At 49.5% G+C, this 26,742-nt stretch overlaps 1 protein-coding gene across 4 annotated transcripts in view; it reads left to right on the forward strand.

Moving 5' to 3' along the window:
* NCKIPSD (NCK interacting protein with SH3 domain) overlaps window positions 1–26,742 on the forward strand; it is a 57,196-nt gene that overhangs the window by 16,811 nt on the left and 13,643 nt on the right. For 2 of the 4 annotated variants that reach the window (XM_076346352.1, XM_076346353.1), the window contains exons 2-8: window positions 5,966–6,078; window positions 6,841–7,042; window positions 11,435–11,522; window positions 13,771–14,399; window positions 22,289–22,459; window positions 23,656–23,742; window positions 25,190–25,328. In XM_076346352.1, the coding sequence (XP_076202467.1) occupies window positions 5,966–6,078; window positions 6,841–7,042; window positions 11,435–11,522; window positions 13,771–14,399; window positions 22,289–22,459; window positions 23,656–23,742; window positions 25,190–25,328 (1,429 nt within the window). Of the gene's footprint in view, window positions 1–449; window positions 478–3,027; window positions 3,163–5,965; window positions 6,079–6,840; window positions 7,043–11,434; window positions 11,523–13,770; window positions 14,400–22,288; window positions 22,460–23,655; window positions 23,743–25,189; window positions 25,329–26,742 lie in introns of those variants that run through there. The other 2 variants (XM_076346354.1, XM_076346355.1) reach the window with 2 other exon arrangements.

Here is a 26,742-nt window from a genome sequence, read left to right on the forward strand (position 1 = left end):
TCCACTTTGGGAAGTACAAGCGTGCAGTGGTGGGTTGCATGCGTTTCATTGTTCCTCAGCGTGTCTCTGCCCCCTTCTCTCTGACTCCGAAGCTGCCTGCTCCCGGGAGAGAAATCTGTTGAAGTTTGGTTGCTGTGCATCCCTCTGCTGCCTTCAGGGTTTTGTTTATTCCAAATGCCACTTGTGCCTGTACTGTCCCTAGTTAGTATATCTCTTTTGCCAGGAACTCTGGCTTTTGCTTTAGCATGGTTTGCACAATTTAAGCCCTTTCCCTGGCTATCCTTTCTCTTCATTTCTCATTTGTGCAGGCTGTCCGCTCGAGCGGCTGCTGTCAGCACACAGTGGAAAAACACCAATCTGTTAGAAACCCACTATAGCATATCAGCAGGAATTCCAGATCTGTTTCTGGGCTGCCTCTTTGTCAGAAGAGCTCAGCCATGTCTTTGTTCGCTTGCTACCGAGTCAGAGATGCTGCAGGTTTGTTTGGAGCTTTTCTCATCTTATTTGCTCAGTAACCAGGACAATTGCCCATTGTTTCACTTGTGTTTTTATCGTGCATTTTTAAGTGCCGCAAGGCACAATATCTTCATGCCGACAAGAATAAGTTAATGCATAGCTCTTAGCCAATAGCCTGGGGACTAAAAATTTCTGATTGGGGCTGCAAAAAGGGGAAGAGAAAGGAGCTGAATTTCCCACAGCAATGCAAAAAAACAAAACTCAGCCCATTTGAGCTGTGTGGTTCAGAAGGGGGAACTCGTATCTGGCACATCACTCTGCAACGGACAAAGGCTAGCTGATTTTTGTAAATTGCTGCTGTGATCATTTAAATCTGGAAGGAATACAGCGTGCAGTCTGGCGGTGACTGGGGGCTAATGGCATGTGACCTAAGAGGTGGCGTTCGTCTCCGATTTGAGTGACAAAGAACCAGCCTGTGCCTGTGTACGCCAGCGGGATAAATATCCTAATTTCAGCAGTGGTCCATGTCAGTGCAGCTGCGTGAAAACTGAGCTGTCACTGGAGACAAAACTTTGACTGTCTTTTGTTGTTGTGTTGTGAGAGCCGGAGCAATGACATGGGGGTAAAAATCAGCAGCCCTGCCTGGGCACCCCTACGGCTGCAAAAGCAGCTGCTGGAATGAGGGGCACCGATTCCTGCACATGCAGAAGAGCAAACGCCTTTGATCACTAAAAACTGGGGAGGCAGGAGGAAAAAAATGCTATGTTTTCTTGGATCAGCCCCCTGCAGAGGCAAAGAAAAGCCTGCCATACGTTAATGGGCCACTTTCATAAATGTGGGAGTCTCGCACACGCAGGGTGGCTCAGCCTGTCTGTGCTGATGCAGCTGTCAGCCTGTTTGTCTAGAAAATGCTTTTCTGAAAGGTATGATTATTCTAGACTGTTGAGCAAGTTCTTCTGTGTGAGTGCATTTAAACAACACCGGTGGTATGTGTGGAAGGACTCAAAACGAAGCAGGAGGGGGGCGATATTTTCGGTAGCCCCGGGAGAGCAGGAGAGGAGGTCGTGCTGCCTGCACAGCAAGGACACCAATAGTATTTTCTGAAACGCTCTGATCTTTCATCAGCTCATATGTGGGGAAGCAGAGGCGTGCGACATGTCCTGTGCACCTGTGCTCTCTTTGGGGAGACTGGTCTTGGGGCAGTGAAGATAAAGAGCAGTGTGAGCCACAGGGGTGAATGCATTCCTGCCTGTGCATGGCCATGCCTCGTGTTGGCCCCGCTTAGGTACCCATGAGATATCCTGGAAGGATGCTTCTTAAAAGCCTGGCATTGGCTCTGGGAAAGGCATCCTTCCCTGCCTGCCTTGGGAGAGGGGGTGCGCAGAGCACCCCAGGGCAGTGCTGAAGTCTGGCTCTGTCCCTCGTCAGGTGGGGAGCCCCCTTCTGCGGATGGGGGCAGGAGGAAATTGGCAGTGGGCTCTGGGGAAACCCTTTGTTTGCTCTTGTTATTAGCAAGGAGAGAGGAAGTAATGATTTATTGATGCTTCTGTGATTCTCCTACGCTGGGCTATGAAGGAAGAAATTCTGTTTCCCGGCTGATATTCATGGCTCTAATTGAGCTGTAACTTGTTCCTGCAGGGCAGCTCGCCCTGCAGGGTGCCGACAGTGCACCCGGTTCTCTGATACGGCGCCCCATCAGCCAGTCTAGCCTGTGATCGTCAAGGGTCACTGCTCTGCTCTTCCCCTGCCTCTTGGTGTAGCCAGGCTGGTCGTGACGGGCTGTTTATAGAGCCCAGCATTTCTCTGCTGCAGCGTTTTATTTGATTAAACCAGAAATACCTGATAGAGGGGCCACTCCTTTCTGGGGTGAGACGCCGTGTGAATGTGGATCAATACCTCACCAAAATACGCCTCTATTTTCCACAGTACGTTGAGCAGAAGGTGGTGTCCTATTGATGCCTCTTGGCCTCAGCCCGGTAGCTGTGCCACCCCACACCGACCAAGGAGACCCCCTGCCCTCACCCCGTAAGGGCGGGCACGCACGGCTGGCACCTTCCACCACCATCATTGCCCTATCCCTATTTCGGGAGCTGCCGGCATGCCTGTGCCACTGGTGAGCTGGTAACTGGTGAAGGATATAGTTAACAGCTAGCATGCTGCAGTGGTTGTTCGGGGCTCTGCCAGCCCCCACCCGTGCGGTTACCAGCACAGCTCAGTAAATCCAACTGAATTCCTGGGCTTTACTTGGTATGTCTCCTCTGACAGCACGCCATACAGCGATGCCCTTTTTGTGCGCTCCTCTGCTTCTGTGTGAGCCTTAGCTTAGCCCGCAATGAGCAGGGTTTCATCTCTGTATCCTGGAGCGTGGGAGGGGGCAGGGGCTGGATCGTAGCGCAGGGCCCTGCGGGGGCGAGAGCAGACTTCTGAGCACCAATCTCTCCTGCCTGAGCTCAAAGGCTCTGCTCCGTTACCTTGGTGCTGGTTTGTGACCTCTCTCTTTTGCAGGTCGTAATCCTGGCAACGCTCGGCTCTGCCTGGGAGTGTGTGAGGAGGTGTGGGTGTGCGCTGCCTGGCCGTACCACTCAGGATCGCTGCCTGCCTGTGTCCCAGCCGTGAGCATCCTCGGGAGCGGGTGCTGCACGCAGGCAGGAATCCCCTGCCAGCGCTGCCGAGTGACTGGTCTCCCTAAACTGCATAGGGAGAATGGCGAGGCGTGTGCATTATCCTGAATTGCTGTGAGCAGGCCATCCCTTGAATCCTAGGGGGGAGATTGTAGGTGAGACATTGGCAAACCTGACTTCTGCCCCCGCGCAACCCATGCTCCTTTTAACTGCAGCGTGCTTTTTTGTCCATCCTCTTCAAACAAAGCAATGCCATTTTAGTTAACCCGAGGAGTGTGCGGATTCCTTCTAATCCCGTGATTTATCCAGGGTACTGATTTCTATTTTTTAAGTTTATGACTGTAGTGCAGGGGATCCCCAATGCTGGGTGTTCTACAAACCCGGAATGCGAGGCGGCCCCTGTGCTGAAGACCCTGCCCCCTGACCAGCTCAGCTGAGCAAGAGAGGAGGAGGTGATTTATGAGCAGCATCAACAATGTCATAAAGTGCAAGTGGCAAGTTAATGCTGCTTTTTTATTCCAGCCCTTTTGACAGGCCTCTGTTAATAGAGGGTTGGGGAGTAGAAACAAAGGAAAGAGCACAGCAACTAAAAGCCGGTTGTCACAGCGCTGCTGCATTAGTGTGAAAATGCTGTGTTTTATCAGAAAAGCCAGCGCCCTTTCCATAACAAATGGCATCGCACAGCAAGTAGCAGCTCCAGCCTGTGGGTTACTGTGGACGATGTCAACAGGCTCTCTGGGAGAGGGCAGAGATGCTGAGCCGTTCAGCAGGATTCAGCGCTCTGTACTGCGATCTTCCCTGGGAAGATCAGACTGAGAAACGTGGAAACCCATGTGGGTGAAAGTCTGGCAGGCTGGGGAGCGTGAGAGAAGGCAACATGAAGGGGTGCATCTTGTGGAGGGGTGGCTTTGGAGGGGATAGTGGTGGATGTGGAGGGACAAGAAGTGGGGGATTGGGGAGTGCGCCAGGGCGGGTGTTTGGAGGCTGTAGCAGGAGCTGTGTTGAATTTTGGGGTGGGAGCTCATGTGGGAGCGGCACGAGGGCAGGCAGGCTGTGCGGAGGGCAGGGGTCTCCGGCGCTCAGAGCGGCACAGGCGCTCCTCTTGGGACAGCAGCACTGGAGACTTCTGCGCTGCCTCCCTTTCGCAGAGAAAGCGTGCAGCTTGCTGTAATTTTCTCTTGTTTTCTCAGAAAACAAGATGCATTCTCTGAAGTAACTTGCCTTTCCTTCCAGTGCTCCTTTAAAGGTGTTCAAATGAGCTTTGCTCCATTTCCTTACTTAGATCTGTGGTTAGAGGTGATGAAACGCTCCGTAGGCCATATGGGGCTGCTTGGAGGCTTCATCCCAAAGTTGGGTTCTGAGTGTTGGTTTTGTCCTTGACCTGATACTTTAATGAATTTGGTAGAGGTATTTTAACATACCTGGTTTAATTTTTAAAGTTTTCCCCAGTTGCTTTCCTCCCTATCTCTCTTTCTTGGGAAAACAAACCAACAAAAAAACCCCTCCTGAATTTTTCTTTTTCAAAGCTGAGTATTGCAGAGGGGGCCTCTCATCCCCACCTTGTTTGGAGGTTTGTTGTTTTTTGGGTTTTTTTTCCCCACAGTCTGCAGTTGCTGTTAATTCACATTTGGTTTAGTAATTAATCAGGATATAAATAATACATAGCATGTTACCAGAAAACTGCATGCCAGTGTTATGGAGGCAGGCACTTTCAGCCCCTGCAGGGAGGGCTTGCCTTCTGCTGCTCTGCAGCCCCCTAAGGCCAATTAAGGTGCATCCTTGATGAGATTCCAGCCGCTCCTTGGCTGGATAAATGGTTGCTCTGATGCAGGGAGGGGGGCAAAGCAAGCGAAGATGAAGGGGGTTTTAGTGTTCAAACAGCTGCAGTGAGCGCTGGAGTCCAAGCACTCCCCTCCTCTCCTGCTCCTCCCCTGCGTGCACGGGCTGAGGCTGCCAGTGGTAGTACTGAATGGATGGTGCAGGCACCCGCGGCAGCTTACGGAGACCTGTGGGTCTGCTGGATCCAGAGCGAAGACTCGGTAGCATGTTCTTTGCCTTCAGCCTTAGTCCTGTAAAGGTCTTTTCTTCTGAAGGCATGTCAGCTGTTGATAAACAAAGCCTTGAAGAATGTCCCAAGTATGGAAACCTGCTTTACCTTCCCATGCCCCTTCGCCACAGCGAAGCCTGGGGAGTGACCTCTTTGGTATTTCTTGCTTCAAGGCTGGTGTTTATTTCAGCTGCAGTAATGAGTGCTAAACTGTCTGGCAGGAGAAATAAATATTGCTATGACAGTTTGGGTGGAGATTTGGAAAAGGCACTTCAAGTTGCAAAACAGGTATAAAAAACATCAAGAAAAAAGCAAGCAAAAGTGCAAACACAGAGCCAATGGACTCTGAAGGCCACCAGATTTTGACTAGGTCTGTAACATTCACAGCCATGTATTTGCTCCGTAGCAGGGCAGCAAGAGCAGAAAGAATTGAGCTTGCGATAAACTGGGATTTGCAGTGGGATCTAGAAAGCTCCCTGCAGCAGGCTGAACGTTCAGGGCTGCTGCATGGTTCTGAAGCTCTGCCCCCGGTCTTCTTGTAGTGATTGCTGGACTTCAGTGCTTGTAACAGTGACTTTCTTTTCCAACCGTAAACCTTGAATGGGCAGACTCAGTTTGAAGCACGGCTTCAAATATGTTTCCTTTGGAAGAAGAAGGGAAGAGTGAGATGGTGCTGAGATGGGGTTCTGGCTCTGGGAGCTGTTTGTTGGCCGTTTGTCTCATGCGGTGCCTGCTCTGTGGGTTTCATGTACTGCAGTCTCTCCTGCCGTAAGCTCTGGTGCAAAAGAACCACAGCTGAAGCAGTGCGATCCCACAACGTGTGGGATGTTGTGTTTCTCAGGTGCTGGAGCAAGATGTGGTTCTCCAGTCTATTGACCGTGCCATTGAGGCTGTGCACAACGCGGCAATGAAGAATGGTGGAAAGTACAACCTGGAGCAGAGAGATGTCCTCCAGTAAGTACGACGGGCATCTGGGAGAGATGGCAGATGGAGGGTGGTCAGCATGTGATGCTTGTGTCTTTTCTGTTCTTGGGGGTCAAGTTGGACATCGCTGGTTTGAGTCCCTGTGCTGCAAAGTGCTGATGCACTCGGAGAGCTTCCCAGCGTTTGAGCTGGTAGCCGATGCTGCTCCTCCTATCAAGTGCGTCCAGCAAAGTGGTGCTTTGGTCTCCCCCCTCTACCCCTGTGCATGTAAAGAAGAGAAAACTCTCAGCTGCACTGTAGGCTTGGAGGAAAAATCCAAAACCTTTCAGATGCATTTTCTCCTCTACCAGCCAGGAATTTTAGAGGTTGTAGGCGTGTGGCACAAGGTCCTTAATATGTTCTCAAATAATTGCTTGTGAGGAGAATTTTTGTTTGACACCTCAAACTCTGCACTGAGGCACGCTGGTTTAATCTCAGTTGAACAGCAATTCCAAAGTGCAGGCAATTTCTGAAGCTTGCAATGCAATATGTGACCCTCCCCTGAGGAAGAGGCATTTTTCTCCAGAGAACTGATGAATAAATCATGGGCTCTTGCAAAGCCTCTTCCTTCCTCCCCCAGAAGTGCTTCCTTAGTTGTTAATGAAACTGAAGTTGGTGTTCAGAGTAATGTAACCCATTCTGGTATATATAGCCCAAATGCAATAAATCATTTTAAAATATCATTTAAATGTTGCAGCACGGTCGCTCCCTTCCTTTAGCTTTGTTGTTCCTGATAATGTCATTCCATTTCAGAAAACTGATCCATCACCGGAAGGAGACTGTGTCCCGCAAAGGTCACTCTCCCACCCCGCAGGGGATGGTTATGACGCAGTCCTCCAGCGATCACCATCTGGATGTGGCACGGCAGCCCAACGGCGTGTGCCGGACAGGATACGAGCGACATCACAGTCTTCCAAACACCGAGTTCGAGGAGGAGGATGAAGGTCTCTATCAGGTAACAGTGGCTGGACACTTTCTAGGTTCCTCCTTTGGTGTCATGACATCGCCTGTCCTGTTTAATAAAATGCCTTTGCAGCTGAAGTCACAAATCAAGTGTTTGTGCTGCTTACCTGGGATTACTGCAATGTAAATTGATTCTGTCTCTATGTAAGAAGTCTGGAACAGTCCCTCTGCCATTTACACTTGTGATGCTTTTTGGGATCCTTGAAGGGTCCATGGTTTTATGGTGACATGCGAGATCCACTCTATATTGTGTGACTGTCTCTTGACAACTTTCTAAAAGAGTTGCAAGCTACCCAGAGAGTACTTTGAAAAACAGTTTTGACGTGAGCAGCAGAACTCCCTCCGAGTACTCAGCACTGCTTTGTTTCCCCCCATGTTAAATCTGCACAAGATCTTTGGTCCTTAAGCATTTTATCTGCTGTGGCTGCCTATTTTTGCTACTCAAAACATGAAAAAACCAAAGATCCTGCTTTGTCTGAATGTTGCATGTCATGATGAATTAAAGGTGAATTGCAGGAAATACGATTTAGAGCAGGTTTTTTTTTTTTTATCTTGGCGGCACACAGTTCCAAGGTTACTGTGCGGCGCCAGCGAGGCTTCAGTGAAGTAGCCAGGACGGATGCAGCAGCTGTTGGGGATGAATGATGTGGCCAATAACGCTGTGTAGGTATAGCTGGATGTTAGGGCTAAAGGCGCCAAGCAAGGATGAGTGCGGAGATTTTTTTTCTCCTACAGATGAACGTGTGCACTGTAGTTTTTCTTCATCTATCTGGGGTAAGTGTTTGGAGGCAGTGTTTATAAGGTGCTGACACATTGTCACTCCTAGCAGATGAGGCTTGTTTTACACTTGAAGAACTGCGAGTCTGCAGAGATGAAAGGTAGCTGTGGCTCATGAAGAACACAGCAATCCCTACGAATCCCATTTTTCTCCTTGGTATTCATTTTCTTTTCTGGGCAGCCAAACCAGCTCCATTCTCAAGCCTGTGCATTATGGGCTAAGCGAATGGAGCACCTTACGGCCCATTCTCCATGCCGATTCCCCATCTTTATCTGGTCTGTGGTTTGGTCGCTTGCCAAAAAGGAGCAAGACAGATTACTTGGCTGACAAAGAACTGTTTCTGTCTGGGTGGCACTGAGGATGCAGTCGAAGGGCTTCCAGCTTTGCCCTGTGCTGAAAGGGCTCCTTGAGATTTTAACAGCTCAGTTGAGGGATTTCCTGTGTGCTTTGAAAATACAAACTGGAGGAAGCAGTGGTTATGCAGCTGCCTAAGAGGGGACCTACTGAAATCTAAACTTTCTCACTGACTTCGGAGAAGTGGAGGTCTTGGGATATGCTTTTCACTGCTTGGGATTTTTGGGTGTGTTCAATGTTTGCATCTGAAAACTTAAGCAAAATTTGAGGTGCAAATTTTCTGTCGGTGACTTTGCTCCCAGGGCTGAACTGGTTGAAGTATTTGGTGATGGCACCTGTGCTGAGCCTCTCTTCAGCTCCTCCGTAGTTAGCGCAATGTGGGAAGCTGGGGCAGTTACATACCAGCTGCCGAGGGAGGAGGTTGGGATCTCAGTATTTTAGTCAGTCTGCTGCATTTGTGCATGCTCAGGGGGTTTGTGGTGCTTGTCCAGAAGCCTTTGCTGCAGACCAGTGTGTCTGGCTTGGCAGAGTTTGCCTAGAGGAGGTGGTGGGTGGGGGATTGTTGGTTTGTTTTTTTGTTTTGTTTTTTTTTGTTTAAAGGTTCCTACTCTAATGGCATTATTCCCAGGAGTTGGAGGAGTTGTGTTGGTCTCTGCCTGCCCGGCTGGGAAGGAGATGAGAGTGTTGTGGTTGAGTCAGCTTGTCTCAAGCAGCACAGGGAGCAGAGCCTCTGCTAGCAGTCCCTGCAAAATGGAAAAGGAGAAGTTCACAGCCCCCTTGTAGAGGTCTGGGGAAAGGGAGGCTTTCAACATGTGTGTAGGCGCTTCTTTCTGGACCCTTGGTAAGGTCCCTCCTCTTCTCCCCTCTGGACAGGAGGGATCTGAGCTGCAGGGACTCCTGCATGGTCACCTTCCCCACGGCAGCTGGACAGAGGATATTTTCTCCCCTTTCCTTCCCTTTCTTTGGGGGGGCTTGGTGTTGTACATCCTCCTCTTGGCCCCACGCAGCAGCTGAGACGTGGGGCGGAGGGAGGGGATGGCCATCGGTTACCCCTTGCGACTCCTGACCATGCGGCAGCTCACAGCTTGGGCAGGCATCAGCACGGGGAAATTCATGTGATGCTTCACGTTCTCATCGCAGCCGCTTGGACTGTGGTGCATGGCCATCTAAATGAGGCTGGCAGGGTTCTGAGCTAACATTAGCTGTACATCTATTAATTTAAGCACTAGTCTGTAATAGCTGTGCTTAAACTTGCATGGTAAATTTGGAAGGGCTAATGAAGCCATGGAAATACTCCAGAATGACCCAACCCTAGCTATCTCCAAATAACGTCATGTGGCTGCTCTAAGCTCTGAGCCTGCCTGTCTGCTAAATCCTGCTGCTTTGGTAATCGTGGCCGTGCCGTGCCAAGCAGCTCCGACTCGTGCTGTTAGCTCCATCGCTCTGCAGAGAGGGCTCTGCTTTTAGCACAGCTGAGCTTTCCAGATTTGGGACCAGCCTTCTAACCACGCGATGCGGAGACCCCTCCTGATCTGTTTGGCCTCTCTCAGCTGTGCAGTCTCTTTTTGGACCCACACAGATAATTTTTGAAGCTGCATGCAAGTATCATATAGCGTTTTACCCAGAGAACAATGTGGGATGGATTGACAAGAGCAGAAGAGCTCAGGCTGGGAGTCTGCAGCAGTATCTCATACTAATCCACCAGCTAAAGGCGCTCGTAAAGAAGCGACTTGTTATGTGACTTAGTAAAAGGTTGGATATATTAGGTGTTGGGTGGGAGAAAGGGACCAAGAGACCCCTTTTTGAAAGTCTTTGTAAGCTGTGCAAACTGCTGTGTCTTCACTTGTCTGGTGGGCTCCAGACATGGGCTCTGAGCACCGTATTGTCAGCTTTTGGTATCGAGTCTTGAAAATTTAAGGTGGCTCCTGAAGGTGTCTTATTTCCAGGAATATCTTTGCTCCCATTTCAGAGGAGGTTTCTGCCCTTCCTGGATCCAGGGAAAAAAAGTACATTTTTCATTCTCCTTGTTCTGAGCTATTTAAAATAGAGACCTTTCAGGGCCTGTCTGTTTTTTGCTGCGGGGCCAGGCATTGCTCTGTGCCCTGTGTGGCGTTATAGGGCTGTTCAGCACTGACAGGTCACAGAAAAACTTCTCTTCCAGGGCTAAACAAACTGGAGAATTGGCACAGTGTGACGGCCTGAATGTCACTATAGATTCCAGCTGTCTTCAGCCTGAGACATTCAGGCCATCACCTCCTTTCCTTTCCCATGCTGCCCTGGGCAGTTTTGCCGCAGGCAGCGATTGCAATATCCCATAAAAACAGAGGCATGTTGCAGGCAGCAGGCTCTGAATCGCAGAAGTCCTAAGAGTCCCCGAACTGAGTCTCCTGGCCCTGAGCTGCTGGGATGTGAGGATTAGAGTATTGATGCAACATGCTCCCACCTAGCTTGACCGCTGTCTTCAGCGGCGTCTCACTGGTCAGAGGTTAACCCTGAGGTGACACCTCACCGGAGTAATTCTGGGTGAAAGCAATGTCGGTGGTCATGGTGTTTGGATCCGACAGGAAAAGATGAGTGTAGGAATCTGGGTCTGGGGCTCATATGCTGCTGGCTCGGCATTCCTAGCAGAGGAGACTTACAGGAGAAACCCCAGATGTGGAGAGTTAATGCAACTCCTTGGCAAAAGCTTTTCCCAGTGGGTATTGCTATAGGTAGTGTAGGATTGCACAGAGGGTCTAGCCCTATTTTCTCCCTGCATGAGCAGAAATAGCTCTGAAAGCATAGAAAAGGCATTTACATGTCTTCAGTCCTTGGCTTTGTCTTTCTGCAAGGGTATTTGTAGCTGATGTAATGGATCTCTCCAGAAGAGTGTCTAAATACACGCTCTGTTTGCAGCCTCTGTGGAGCTATTGAGAGTAATGTGGAGTCACGGTGAGTGTGTGGGATCGCATTTGGAATAAAGGAGGAGTAAATGCTTGACAGGTCTACACGACATGTGTGCTCTGTGCTGCTGAACACAGCAATTAAACAAGGGCTGCTTTGCCTGTCACAGGGAGGGGATGAAGCCGGCTTGAGTCCTGCTTTTGTTCTTCTTAGGAAGCCGCCTATTAATATCTGTCCTCCTGAGAAAACTTCCCCGAATGATGAGAGAGATATAAGGACAAATCTACACACGCACGCGAGAAAGGTTTCATAACAGAGAATGTCTTTATTGTCAACCTCCTTTGATTGCTCTGAAATCTTTCCTTATAGATCCCACCACAGCCCCGGCGTGCTGCTCCTATCACCCCCCCACCTCCAGAGAAACGCAAGAATGCGCAGATCGCTGCTCCTGTTAAAAGTAAGGACAAACCGCTTTCCAGATCTTGGGTGCGAAACGGACACTGGGCGATATAACAATCACGGTGCCCGGACACTTTCGCTTCGTGCTTAGGAGGGCGTCCTTATATCTTAAATTCCTATCGATTTTTATATATATATAAAAAAATAAATATAAGTATATAAAACCTATAGGAGTTTAAGGGGGAGAGAGAGATATATTTATATCTCCTAAATTCCTATAGGTTTTAATGCTAACGATCATGAGCTGATGGCCAGCGCTCCTTTATGCCCTCTGTGATCCAGGAGGGCCTGAGCAGCCTGGCGCCTGCGGATGGGTGCCAGGTACAGCATCCTCCCTGTCCTCCAGTGCTGGTAGCCTTGGGAAACATGGTGCTTTCCAAGGAGCAAATTCGCTGCCTGCTCACATGGCTAATCTGGCCAGCACGCAAGCCTGGTGATTTAAGATCCGTGTGGGTGTTTTACTCCCACAGACACCATGGCCATCTCCCAGCAAGGCAGAGGTTTTCCCTGGCAGTGCAGAGTGCGGTCGTTCACCAGGGGGAGCTCACTGGTAGCGCTTTTAGGACAGGCCCAAGTCTGCTTTTGGCTCCCAGTCTGTTGGGCGCTTTCTTTGTACAGTGCTCGGATGGGATTTCCATAAAATCGGCAGCTGGTGTCTGTAAGGAATAAATAATACTGGGGCACAGCCCTGATTATGCTGCCCACAGGCAGGGGAGCTGCTGCTTGTGAGCACTTCAGAGCAGAGCAGGACCACGGGGCTAAGGCAGGAGCTTCTCCGTCTTCAGCGCAGCTGGGCTGGCAGAGGCAGTGGTCGTCCTGCTGAGTTGCTGTCAGCTTGCCCAAGTGCTCTCCTGTGCTGTGACGGTCACGCCATTAGCGACACGCAGCCCATCTCAAGCACACTCATGTCCCCTTGTGAGGAGCAGGGCAGCGCTGTTGGCTTGCAGGTAGTTAATTGAAGCTTGGGGCTGGCACCAGCTACTTAATGGTGCTTAATGGTATTCAGCCATTTTTCACTGTGGTAGTGGGAATTCACAAAGGTCAGTTTCCTGCAACTCATTATCTTGATTTAATGAAGCATGGTGGGAGCTAGATTCGTGAATGCTCCTCGGAGGAGGAAGAGGAGGAGAAAAAGAGGGATGCTGAACCCCTGTGGGAGGGAAGGGCCCCGTTTTTCTGCCTAGCTTGTGCTTGCCTTGGGGTGGAGTGGTGGGTGGAGTAGTGGAGGGCTAACAGGACCAACGGAGCAGGAAGGGTTGGAGTTGCTTGCAGAGGTGCAGCAAAGGCATTTCGCGTGTCTGTCCCACTGGTCCTTCCTTTGGTGTGGGGGGAAACTGCCTTCCCTGAGAGCTGGGCTCCCCGTGGGGTGCGCTCTTTCTCTTCCAGCACCAACATCAGCTGCTCTTGTGAAGTTCTAGGTGAAGGTAGCCCAGTGTTTGCCCAAGTAACTGTTTTCATAGTCAGGGAAGGACTTGGACACATTTCTGCCCCCTAGAAACGAATGGATGAGGTTTACCAAAAATATATATTAGACCAGGTTAAAGGAGAGAAAAATCTTAACATCTCTTTGCTTGTAGTGGATTTTTTCCCTTGGAAGGTGGGACAGCTACCACTGCTAGAGCTAGTCAAAACTAGTAGCAGGGGAAGAAATAGAGTAGAGCAGATAAGGTGGAGGCTTGTGAAAGTGGTGTATGCTAGCAGGGCTTCAGGGCTCATGACCAAATATTGGAGAGTGCTGAAAGGGAGAGACTAGAGGTGTTGTCAGCCAAATGTTTCCTTCACCGTCAGTGCTGGCTGTGGTGTGCAAGTCGGTGAGGTTTGTGCAAGAGGGAGGCACGGGCTGGAGTGTGAAGCCTTTGGTGTCTCACAATTCTCAGGCACCATCATTCAAAAGTGAGGGCTTACATCCTGAATGCAGAAAAAGGCCCTCGTTAAGCCAGGGGGAAAAGACTTTTCTGTCCCTTAGTCCTGTCCCTCCCTCCCTCCCTTCCCCTTAGTAAAACACTAAGCCCTTTGAAGGGTATTCATCTCAATAGAGTAGTTTTCCCCTTTCTAAAGAGGTGATTGTGCAGGAATGCTCCAGAGAGAACTGGTACAATTTTGCTTTGGGATAAGTGAGGCAGGAAGTTAAACTGCTCTGGTAGCATGCACAATGAGCCTTTTAATGGACTGTGCTGTAGCAATTTGGTTTTTTTCTTTTTTCCTTTGATGCTGTTGCTAAGGCATTTTTAATTGTTCCCTTTCAGGCACTGCTGAAATTATCCCTGGGTCAGCTTCTAGTGCCTCCTCTATAAGCACGACATCCCTGGATACCTTGTACACTGCTTCTTCTGCATCAGAGGCTGCTCTCCCAACGGCCACCTCCAGTCCTGCCAACACCCCACCCCCTGTCCCAAGCCGGAGCGTCCACACCACAATAACGCGCAATTTGGACGCAGGTTCTGTGGCCCACTCCCGCTATGGGACTTCCTCAAAGGATGGCACCAGCAAATCTCCCCAGACCAAGAGGGCTGCCCCGGCACCGCCAGCTGAAGGGGGGACCCAGAGGTCCCACACTGTGGATGGGGAGAAGACTGCTCAGGTGAAGAAAGCTGCCCCGCCCCCCCCTGCAAGCCTGGATGCCTTCAACTCCCTCTGCCTGGAGGATAAGAAGGCGGCTGCGGTGGAGCCAGTGCCACCAGAACCCAGTGGTCTGGCGGTGTCCGTGCCCAAGACGATAGGTGCCGAACTGATCGAGCTGGTGCGCAGGAACACCCACCTCAGCTACGAGCTGTCCCGCGTGGCCATTGGCGTGGTCATTGGCCACATCCAGACCTCTGTCCCAGCAACCAGCAGCATCATGGAGCAGATTCTCATCTCTGTGGTGGAGAGTAAGGTAACATGCGCGGGGTTGGGCTGGGGGGCTGCTGCAAACATCGGGCAGACGGTGTTATGAGCTCAGTGAGCTCTCATAACGTTTGAGATGAGAAGTGTAGTGAGATCCCAAAGGAAAGGGGAGAGGTGCTAGATGGGGTAAATGTCTAGCCAAGGGAGCCAGGGGTTTAAACCAGGTCTGAGTACTGGTAGCAGGAAAGTGGAAAACAGGTGAGTTTATTCCCCAAATGAGCTGTAGATGTACGGCATAACCTTGAGTTTGGAGCTGGGGGTGAGAGGTGAAACCAACTGAGAGGGCCCTTGGTGCTGGGAAGCACTGGTAGGCTGTGGTGGAGGGGTGAGTGTCTCAGATGAGACTGTGGTTTGGGGAGAGGGTGATGAAGTGGACGGCAGTGAATTGAACCACATGAGCACATCAAGTGGGAGGTAACAACCTTCCAGGTCCCAGGGACAGGGCTGGTGACAAAGCAGCGGTGGGAATGGATGCAACAGGACTTGAGGCGCACTGAGAAAGCTCTGACATGAGTTGTTGACCACTGATTGTGAAGGCTCATGGAGAACCATTGTGGCACTGTAGAACTGGAGAAAGAAATGAATAGTGACTTTTTAAAGAGGTATTTTCTGTTATGAATGTGACAAATAGAAGCTGAGGAAAATGGAGCCTTCACAGTAAGTGCTTCTTTATGGAAACCTTTTATAAAATAATGCATTGTATAGACTTGTTTTCTTCTATGGTGCTGCACGTCCTCTGTGTAGATTCAGCATGCCTGTGCATACTATAAATCTGCGTGGATTCTTGTCTCTTGACGATGGAGCGCCCAAAACTTCCATATGTCTGGCCTGGTCTTTCATCAAAGCGATGAAAATTAGTCTTCCGTGATGTGAACCTCTCTATTATTCCATAACACACGTCTCAGTCCTGCTTTTTTTAAGAAACCACAGAAGAGTAGTTTTTCATCCACTGGAGTAAGAGCATTATCTTGACCTTGTTCTAAATAAACCTTATGCCAAAACGATCGTATATTCCTCTTTCCTCTGCTGCAGACACACAAGGAGGGAAATAAAAGGATGCTTCTTGCAGCAGTCATTGAAATGGCGAAGTGCACCTGGGCAGCCCTCCATGTTAGTTGGAGGGATACTAAATTTCAGCTACCACTTGCTAAATACAGCCCCAAGGATTACGTTTCATATAAACATCTAAGATTGCAGTGCCATTGCTAATGGCAAGATTATAATGAACTGTTCAGAGGCATTTGAATATGGAAAACTAATGGCATTCAAATTTTAGATCAAATCGTAATTTGGTTAACTGTCTGCGCTGAATAGAGGCTCCTATAAGCAATCATAAAGTCTCAGTTTGTGGCCATAACCCAACGGTTAATTGCTTCCTACTTCAATAACAATACCGTGTCAATGTGCGATCTAGATTCAGCAGAAAAATTTAGCTGTTTCAGGCAAATGTTCTGGCTCTGACTTGCACGCTAAGAAGTTCATTTTTCTGTTATTTGGACCTTAGATGAGACTTGAATATTATTTTTATCTTTTAATACCTGTTCTCGGGATACAATAAGCTTAATTCCACAGAAGTCGTTTAATGCCAGGTTTCTGCAGAGGGGATTTGAAAACCGCAATTTCATGGCCATTGTTGCAGACCAGCCTGAAAAAGATGGGAAGAAATTCTGGTGCTGGTGCAGGGGCGAGTATGGATCTACCCATAACTGATACAGTATCTGTCATCTATGACATCTGCGGGACTTAAAAATGCCCAGTACTGTATGGAGACACAGAAGAAGGTCCTGTCCCATCTTGTAATACCTCATCATACCTATCGTGAGCGGTACTGCTTTCAGAAGGAGAGCCTGGGTGGGCTTGCACAGTGCTCAGGTGGAAATGTGGTTGTAGTGTGCGTTTTTCCTGACTGTCCCACGCAGAAGGTGAAGCTCTGCTGATACATAGGTGCCTGGCCCCAGATGAGGTTGTTCACCTGGTGTAGAAGACCAGCTCTAACAGTTAAAAGGGCAGTCACGTGTAGTTGTAGGGTGGCTGTACTGCCGTAGCTTCACTAGTGTAGTTTAATGGTACAAATTGTTATCGTTGACTTTGTTGTTCATTATACCAAATAGTTCCACGATCTCGGGCTTTTGTGTACAATTGTTGCTGAGTCGTCAGTTCTAGGTCAAGGGCTTTTTTTTCTTTAATTTGTAACTTCTGAAATCCCTCTACACCCCAATCCATGCAAATACATGGCCAGTTCTTCTTTTGCATATTTTTCAAGGTTTTTCTTCCACCCCCTAAACTAGAGCGAGAGATCAGCTTTGATTTAAAGCTTTGGTGTGCTCATAGTAGGTATCATACCTGCTTCAACCTTTTGTGTTACATTCTTTAATTAGTAATATCCTTCCTATTCCTCTTCCAGTCTTAATTTGAAGTCAGATCATCGGTTTACAAAAATCAATTCCAGAATCCATTACCTCGCTCCTATCCCCAGTGCCTTCTGAAGGTTGAATTGCGGTGGCACTTCCCTCTTATTTACCTTGCTGTTCCTCCAGCATGGAGTCTGCCCAGGCATGTGTTTTCAAGAGAACAAAAGACTCTTCTGCTGGGACAGTATCATGCTCCTGTTTTTAGAGAGGTAACATAAGGCTACGCTGGGGGAACAGCAAAGACAAGGAGGGTGTGGAGGTGCTCACACCTTAGGAAAGGTGCTTCAGAGGTACCATACTACTTGGGGAAGCCTGATCTGCAGGAGCAAATGTGCTGAGTTGGCTTCCCCATGTCAGGATTTGGCCTGGCCTTGGAAATGGCCCCTCTTCTTCTCCTTGAGCAAGTTCCTGATGAGTGGCATAGTGACTGGGCAAGATGCGCAGGGGAAATGAAACCTCTGTTCAGAGGCATTGCTACAGTGACTGTCTAAACTGGAGCTGGCTTTCATGGGAACTTGTTTGAAATTTGGACGTAGCTAGAGATAATGTAGATGCTGCCTGATTTTCAAGCATCTAGAGAATCACTCAGATTAGTATGTATTGGTGATATGTGATTGCCTTCAGCTCCACTGAATTATCCCCCCCGACCCCAGGAGGGGGTGGTACTGTAGACGCCTTGTCTAGGGAGATCGATTTGAGGATTTATTAAACTGAGTGAGGCAAGCAAAATTGCCTAATACACAAGCTAGCTACACCTTGAGAGGGAGTGCTTAGAAATCACTTATCTACTTTTTATTAAATTAGCATTGCTGTGTTGCACTTGTGACTCAGACCCATCTCTGGTTGCCTTAAATTTAAGCTTGAAAACTGCTGACAAAGGTGTGTAATTCAGTTTAGTCTTTATAGATCAGCCCAGGCTGCTGGGTGGGGTTGAACAGTTCTTGGATGTGTCAGAGATGGAGGACCAAGTTAGGAAGTTGGTGTGGGAGGTGATGTATTTCTGGAGGGGGTTTCCCTTGTAGTGCTGGGCTGTGAGCGGCTCCCAGCTGCCCATCACCAGTGCCTGGTGGCCACCTGTTGTCCCCAGTGAGCCCTGACAAACCTCATGGCTAATGTGGCCAAGCTCCCTCTGCTTCCCCTGAATCCACATGGGCTGCCTCTTACCTGCAGTTCCCGTTCATTCATTGATTTGGCTTTGCTTAAAGGAGAATTGCTTTTGACAAGACACAAATGCCGCTCTGGGGCTTGGCTTTTCCCTGCGGGAGCTTTGTCCCTCTGCTCGCCTGGGACAATGTGAAGGTCAGCAGGGTGAGTGCTTTCAAGGCTGACTCCTTTGGCTGAGCTGTCAGCGTGCCTATGTAGGGCTCCCCCTTAGTGAAATACTGTAACAAAAGTGAATCTGGAGGGTGGGAGGAATGCAGTAATGCTTCGGCAAGTCCTTTGCTCACTAATTGCTAGAAGAGCCTTTATGAAGGTCTGTGCCAGAGTCTTCATATGCAGTCATCTCACTTCAGCTGTAGACGGGCCACACTCATCCAGAGACAGCTGTTGCTGAGTACATCTGCAGAGCAAATGTGCACTGGGCTGCAGATGGCCGGGACACCTGAAAAGCAAAGGCTGCAGAGACCTGCCTGAAGCGTAGCTAACATGGTAGTTGAAAGCCAAGTGCCTCTCTCCCCCCATGACACCCGCATGTCGGTGCACAGCAGGCGTTGCCTCCCTGTGGAGCTGGCCTGCCCCGCAACAGGGCTGTGTCCCTAGGGTGCCCAGCCAGGAGCAGACCTGCTGCTGCTGAAAGAGTGCATGTGAAAGGCCTGCCCTGGAGAGCTTGGCTCAGCTGAAGTCAGGCATCTCTCTTGCACCATGTTTCATCTGGTTTAGCGGCTACTGAGGAGGCTGGCAGTCTGCATGTGTCGAGAGCAGTGTTAGCCGCCTGGTTTTTATAGATGGTGCTGTAGTGGGAAGTTTGCCGCCCAGAGGAGGGGGGAATTTGCAAAGCAGTCCCCCTGAAATGTGTGTAAAAAGCTGCTATGTGGTTTACCCGAGGCAGATCTGGGCTCATCTGGAGGGAAACTGCTGGTAGGTGTGTGTACCCATGGCACTGGTGATCCACCACGCTTGCTGACATGGAGGTGGGGAGGGAGGCATGGGAGAGGGCAAGGAAAAAATGGGAGGAAGAGCTCGGCAGGACGGCATTCGGGTTTTCATGGCAGACATAACCACCTCTGAGCAATGTGGGTACAATGAGGTTCCCAAAATGGTTTTGGGCTGCTCAGGAGGAACAAAATTCCTGCAGCAGTTTGTTCTGTTGGGCTGGGAGGAGGGAACTATTTGAAACAGCAAGATAATGCAAAATGGCATTGTTAGAAATACCGAAACCTCCTCCTGCTTATGGGCTGTCCTGGAAACGACCATATGATGAGGCTGCAGGTTGAAGTAGCCGCCAAGATGTTTAATAAGCAGAGACCTGATCCCGGTAGTGGGAGGGCTGAGAATGGTGCTGAGAGTGCATTGAGACGGTGCGTGGTGTAGTTACACCGGTCAGATTGAAGAGCTTAATAGATTGATCTCATCCAAGTCCATTAGGAGCTTGATGCTTGGTGGAGTTGTAAGGGCTGCAGATGAAGAATTGGAGGAAGCAGATTAGTGATAAGAGGCTGAATAGAGTGGTCATTAAAATGAGTACTCATTAAAATGCTCATCCAAAAAGACGTCCCAGCAGTGGACTGAGTAATGACCAGCACTGCACTGCTCTGGCGAGGAGGATGTGAGTAAGGTACATAAATGGGAGAACCTTCTTCCAAGCAGTGGGGACGCATGAGGACAGGCAGGTGACACTGCAGTGTTGTAGGTCCTCCTAAAGAGAGGAGGAGATGGCAAGACCAAGCGAGTCTCTTAACTAGTGTATTTGCATTCAGTGGGAGATTCTCTTGCGTTTGTGCTCAGCTCCTGAAGCTGCCGTCCTCTCTCACAGCTGTTTTCCTGGTTTTCTGCTGGGCCGACCACAGCTTCCCAAAATGTTAAGAGCGTACAGGGGCTTGTGTTAAACCAGCACGCTCCTTCCTTCGTTACCTGCCTGGCAAAAATCATGTAATGAGCAGTGACCACAAGAATACTTTTTTATTATATAATTGAAGCACTGAATTGAAGTCCTAATTAGTTCACACCCCAAATATCTCGAAGCAAATTACTAACAATTCTGTCTCTAATAAAGCAGACGAGACATTACTGTTAAAGCTGGAGTGGTTTTCCCAGAAAGGGCTGGAAGGTTGAAGGCATCCAGGAAGGGTGCCGTTCCTGCACTTGGCAGTCTCGTGTGGCGCCAGCCGCTCGTGTCGTGGGTGTGTGACTGTGTGTGCATTGCCACTGACACAAAATGTGGGCTCGTGTCTCCGTACAAAATAGTTCTGCTCTGCTTGTAATGTGAAGTTCTGCTTTAAAGGCTTGCTGCCCCCAGCCGCACAGCTGGCCTCTTGGAAGGAGCTGTGCCAGGACAGGACTAAGTCTTCTCCAGGTTTCCGGGAGAAGACACTGCGCAGTAGCAGGGTGTCCTGGCTGGTAGCAGTAAAGGCCTTTTCACGCTGAATGATCGTGACTTGTCACTGCACGCTGCAAGAAAGCTTCATCCAAAAATTGTTAAGGGCTTGGTCTCAGTGAGTGGGTTTTCCCTGTTGTTTTAATTTTTCAGCTCCATTCTCTTCCACCTTGCTGATGTCCTGCTGCTTGTTGTCACTGCTGCCAAACCCTTGTGTATATAATTTAAGTTCTTTTGCAAATTAGTCCTTACCTCTCTTAATGGTGTCTGGGCTCATCGCCCGTAATCAGCCCGGTTCCATGTGCTGGTCCCCCCTTCCTGCCCTGCTTTCAGGAAACCAGGTAGTTCATATGATGTACTTAGGTCTTAGAGGGTTATCCTAAATCGCAGACCACAGCAGCTGTTGGGGCAGGTTAACTGCTGCCTGACTACTCCCCTCTCTTTCTCAAAGGAGAGGAAAAGTGTAGGAAAGACAACTGAAGAGTGAAGCCTTCGTGGCAAGGGTTATGTATGAGGTGTGAGTGGTGGGGATGCAGATGACAGCAATTTGAGAAAGGAGTATGTGCAGTAGGATTTGCTAAGTTAGTCTGCATCGCACAGATGCAGATTTGCTAAGTTAGTCTGCACAGCACACAGAGCTGCTGTCAACGGTGGTTGAGCTCTGCTGTTTGGAAGAAAGCAGAACCAAAGCAGTCCAAGATGAATTGGTTCCCATCCTCGCTGCAGAAGATGGCAGATCTAGTATTGAGCAGTTGGAATGAGTAGTACCATGCAAGCGTTTGCTCCCGAGTCAAAGATTAAAGGAAGATCTGTCCCTTTCAGGTTGGAGGGAGGGGGCAGTGAAGGGAACTTCTCCCTGGAGACAGTTGTGCAGCGTGCTGGTTTTGTGTCCTGAGACACATCTGTTTTACTGGGGGTGAGCCTGGAGCTGTGCTCAGCTGCTGCCTGGCAGCGGTCCTGGCCTGTGCCAGGCTGGTTTGGCTTTCCCCATTCTCAGGATGATTTTCAGAGTCTACAGTGTGTCCTCTGAGGGGCTCCTGAACACCTGCCTGATGCCCGCACCCAGAAGGAAACCAGTGTTTTACTTGTTTTGTGGGAAGGTAATAGAGTACCTTTGTGTTCACTGAGGTTGGGTTGCCCCATGCTCTTGGTGCACTGGACTTCTGTGAAAGATGCGGTGTGTTTGGCTGCCCTGTGGGAGGAGCGAATGAGGGTTTAGCTGGCACTGAGCGTAGTACTCTGGCCAACCATTTTGGGTTTTCCTTCAAGTGTGTTGAAATGTCCAGAGGGCTGTGGTCATCTGAGTTGGCTTCTTGCCTTAAGTTCCTCTCTTATAGGAAATGGGCATTCCCCTTACCGCGGAGTTCGCCCTCCCCAGGGCAGGGAGGCAGCCGGTGGTGTTCTGCAAACACCCTCTGGTTTGCTGCGAAGGCAAGTGGGGAAGTTTGTGGTGTGCATGTGTACTAAGAGGTTACAATTATGTGATCTAGGAGAGACTCAGGTACAGATTCTCACAGCTTCGGGAATGTTGGTTTGCCTGGATCAGCCTTAGGTTACTAAAAACAGTAAGAAAAAAGGGGTGTAGCTTTGTTTGAGTGAGGTTTCTTGGGTTCTTCAACATCCTCAGAAGACAGCTAATGCTCCAGCAGGATGGTGGCAGCTTGGTTTTAAAGACTTTCTGGCCATGCACCAGTTCTGGCACATATTTTGATTCATTCACTGCATTAGCTGTGCAAGGAAAGGAGGCGGGCAGAGGCCCCAAAAGTATGAGAGCTGAAATAACACGTGTCTTAAACTTGCTGTCTTTTTGCTGCCAGCTCTTGACTGAATGAGGTCAACTGCCAGCCCCGAGACAAAGATTAGAGGAAACAGGCACCCAAACAACAGCTAGCTGTGAGGACCTCACTAACCAGTGGTTTTGCTATCGTGCAGAATCTGAGTGCAGGGCTGCCCTCAGGACAGATCTGCCACGACGAGCAGCGGCTGGAGGTGATCTTCGCAGATCTGGCCAGGCACAAGGATGATGCTCAGCAGCGCAGCTGGGCGCTCTACGAGGATGAGAATGTCATCTGCTGCTACCTGGAGGAGCTGCTTCGCATCCTGGTGAGTAAATTTCTCTCTTTGTAGGCAGAGCAGACAGTCCCAGTGAAGTCCCTTTTTTCTGACCTCCTTCGTCCCTGTGTTGCCATCAGATCTGCTGTTTTGGAGAGCATAGGTTTCTTGTGCATCCCTTACCGTCGATGTGAAGGCTTGCCCTCCTGTGTGGGGTCTGCAGTGCTCTTGAACTGCCTTTCACTCCACCTTACAAAGCTGTTCTGAAAAGAGTTATAGAACTGTTCTTCACGGTACCTGTGGTATTTACCTATCGCAGGGGAATATAAACTCTTTCCTCCAAAACTAAAAACTGTCGTCCCGCAGCAAACCTAGAAGTTTGCTGTGAGTGTTGTTGCACTCCTAGGCCCATATAAAATGTCTTCCATTTAAAACGTCCTCTGTGGCTGGGAAGTACCTGCGGGATGAGGCCCATTAAATGCGAAGAAAACTCTTTGGTTGTCTTGAAAGTGAGCTTCAAAGCTATTTTTGTGAGCAAGTATAAAGTATTTCACCACATCTGTGCATATAGGAGAGGTACATCCCCATAGCGAGCAGCAGTGGGAAATACTGTCCCAATGCTGTCACTAGCACATACAATCTCATACATGTACAGGGAGTGTGATGGTATGGGAGTTGCCACGCAGCACAGTGACATGGTCTGTATTACGAGTGCTGGTGTGGGGTTTGCTTTGACACCCATTTCATATTCCTCTCCAGCTCTGACATAAGCAGAACAGATATTTTTTTGCGTAATAAATGCCAGTGTCTTTGTCACTCAACATACGGCCTGCTGCCTTGCTGTGGGCCTGCAGGGCAAGGCAGAGTGGGATTTTGTGCAAGCTTTTCCTCACAGTTTAGGGGTGGGAGATGTACGATACTTCTCGGGGTGGAAACGGCGCTGGAGCTGCCGTGTGCAACTGCATTATGCACTCATCAAGCTGCTGCTCAGGTCATGGGTTTTTTAGATGTCTTCAGCCCAAGACATGCTGTATGACAGAGACATTTCTCAAGAATTCACTTTGATGCAGAATCCGCAGGGTAGCGGTTCTTGAGCTGTCTTTGTGCTCTGCCTTCAGTTTCTTTGTGAGATGGTTGGGTTGGGGCTACTGAGATCTGAAAGCAGCTGGCCTCCCTCAAGGTCTCTGCAGCAGGCACCTTGCTGCTTTGATGTGCCACTGGGCTGACCTGTTCATTCCTGCTTCCAGACAGATGCAGACCCAGAAGTTTGCAAGAAAATGTGCAAGAAGAATGAGTTTGAATCCGTCCTGTCCCTTGTGGCATATTATCAGATGGTAAGGTGGCAGAATCCATAAAATTTCTCTTCTTTTTGAGGTTTCCATGAAGATGTAAAAGAGCAGGGTTGCTATGATGAATATATGTAAGACGTTCCCGCTGGATAGGGCATTTCTGTGAACTAGATGGAGTTGCAGCACATCCCTTTTGCATGCTGGCTAATGTCAATGCTATGCATGCAAGCTGTATGGAAGAGCAGAGGATGCTATAGACTTCGAAGCAGTAGCTAGCACTGTGAAGGGTAAAGCTTGCTGCTTTTATTAGCTCCATTGAGGGACAGAATCGTCGTCGCTAATGACTAGAGAAAGGATTTCCGAGGATGCCTTGGGAAAGCTGACAGGCTGTGACTGCTCCTCTTTTAATTGATGCACTCCTGTGCATTAGTAAATAGCTTTGCTTAGGAAAGTAGGTTGTGAGTAGAAGCCCTGGGACTGAGGAAGGAAATCAGTATTCAGAGGAAGAAATGGAAGTTTTGCCTTCAATGCCTATGCAATGTTGCTTTGCCTCTCTCCTTCCTGTGGAACCTGCTGTTGTAGGACTCTGCGGGGGTTGGAACTTGTCCCCATCTTGTCCCTAAGTCCCCAGCTACAGCACATCAAGCCTTGTGGCATTTAGCTTTCATCTGGCGCTTGTGTGTCTGAACCCAGAGCTCAGCGTCGGCGTGCTGTAGAGCATATCTGAGAGCAGTGGGAAGGGAGGCTTAATGGAGCCTGCTGGCTTTCACTGCCTGCTTGTCTCTGACCAGCACTTCAAGGAAGCCTGGCCAGGTGGAGAGCAGTTGGTTTTCCTGTCCTGGCTGGTAGTTCCCAGTGCCAGGGCTTGGCTCACTCCTGCTCTCTGAACCCTGAGGTTGTTGGCTGAGGCTGGAGTACGAAGGTTAGCCCAGCACCAGAGCTCCTGCATGGGAGCTGCAGGTGGAGCGTCGTCTTTGCTGGAATCCCTGCATGTCCCAAAACTTCCAGGTTATACCCTGTGCTCCCAGCACAAACCCGACAGCTTCACAGTGGAGGAGCTGCTCCCATCCTGTTCGTTAACCATGCTGAAGAGGGTTTGCAAATACTGTGTTGTCAGGAAACATCCTTCAGAGCAGCGTTTGCAAACCCTCAGCGTGCTCAGAGAATCCTGGCTACCCAGCAAATCTCTGTTTGCTGGGGACAGGTATAAGTTGTTGATTTGTATCATATTAAGTGGGGCGTTCAGATCTGAGCTCTGGCTGCCGCCTGCCATCTGACCGCATGTGCTAACAGCCTGTAGCCAGCCCAGTTGTGAAGTTATCGTAAAAGGACTCCTACACTGTTGTTAAAAGCTAGTAGAGCTTCTGGGTTCACCGTCATCCTGGGAGGGTCTGTAGCTTCCCAACAGCAGGAACTTCTAGCCAGTTATGTCTCTGCCTTAGAGCAAGCTCTCATCTGCGACATCATTTGATCTAATAAATTGTTTTTGCAGGAACACAGGGTGCCGTTACGGCTGCTGCTGTTGAAGTGCTTTGGAGCCATGTGCAACTTGGATGCTGCAGTCATCTCAACGCTTGTAAACTCTGTGCTGCCGATGGAGCTGGCCCGGGACATGCAGACTCACACACAAGGTGAGCCAGAGCTGCTGTACCCAGGTTCCCCAGGGACATGTCTTTCCATTAGATGATTTACAGCAGCACTGGTGGTCCTTCACTGCCTGACTGCTCTACGTGCCCAGTGCTCTGGGGAGAAGGGTGTCTGTTTTTAAAGTTTTTCGGGTTATTACAGCTGTAAGTGGAGAATGCATGGGAGGGGATGTCTCAGTCCAATGATGCAAGGTCCTCTAGCTCTTGAACAAGCCATTAGTGATCTGCATCACTTCTTGTAGATGTCTTAAAACACATTTGGAGCTGTTCCAGTTTGTTTCATGATGTTGACAGGAGGCGCCTGTAGATCTCAAGATTTCTGCAGCCTCTTATAGGCAGTTTTTCTCGGCACTCTACACCAGATCTTTGCAGTGTTTGTTGCTGGTGAATGAGATGTGTGCTGGTTAAAGGAAAGAACCTTCTCTCCACCACTGTACCAAGGGAGATGGTAGTGCTGTTAACAAAGTTGCAGTCCTGGTCCTCTGCAGGATAGTGCCACAGCCCTGCTTCCCCCAGCTCTTTGCTTTCCATACCCAGGCTTTGCCCTCATGTTCCTTCTACTTCATGCTCCTGCTCCCTTTTGTTAGGATGACCTGTCCCTGCTATTAACAGGAACGTCCTTCCTGCCCTTTGAGTTTCATGTGCTCAAAAGCTCAGTGGTGGTGGTGGTGTGGTCAGATTTTGCTAGTGTTGTCCCCCAGAGCTCATGCTTAGCCCAGTGTCCTTTATCTCCCAGCAGCCAGGAGCAATGCTGAAGAAGAACCTAAGAACAAGGTGAACATGTAGTAATAGTCCCCTGACGTTACCTTCCAGCTGCCCATGCATGCCTAGCCCTGGGCAGTCACAGCTTTGCTTCCCATTTTGAAGTCAGCCTGTAGGCCACCAGCACTGGCAGTGGCATATGCTACATTTTCTCTTAAAGAATCATAGACTAGTTTGGGTTGGAAGGGTCCTCTAAAGGTCGTCTAGTCCTACCCCCCTGCTGTGGGCAGGGACATCTTCAACTAGATCAGGTTGCTCAGAGCCCCGTCCAACCTGACCTTGAATGTTTCCAGGGATGGAGCATCCACCACCTCTCTGGGCAACCTGGGTCAGTGTTTCACCACCCTCAGCATAAAAAATGTCTTCCTTATATCTAGTCTAAATCTAACCCCCTTTTAGTTTAAAGCCATTCCCCCTTGTCCTGTCGCAACAGGCCCTGCTAAAAAATTTGCCGCCATCTTTTTTTATAAGCCCCCTTGAAGTACTGATAGGCTGCAATAAGGTCTCCCCGAAGCCTTCTCTTCTCCAGGCTGAACAACCCCAACTCTCTCAACCTTTCTTCATAGGAGAGGTGTTCCATCCCCCTGATCATTTTCGTGGCCCTCTTCTGGACCTGCTCCAACAGGCCCGTGTCTTT

This window comes from Aptenodytes patagonicus, chromosome 8 (assembly GCF_965638725.1).
Source record: "Aptenodytes patagonicus chromosome 8, bAptPat1.pri.cur, whole genome shotgun sequence".
NCBI lineage: Eukaryota > Metazoa > Chordata > Aves > Sphenisciformes > Spheniscidae > Aptenodytes > Aptenodytes patagonicus.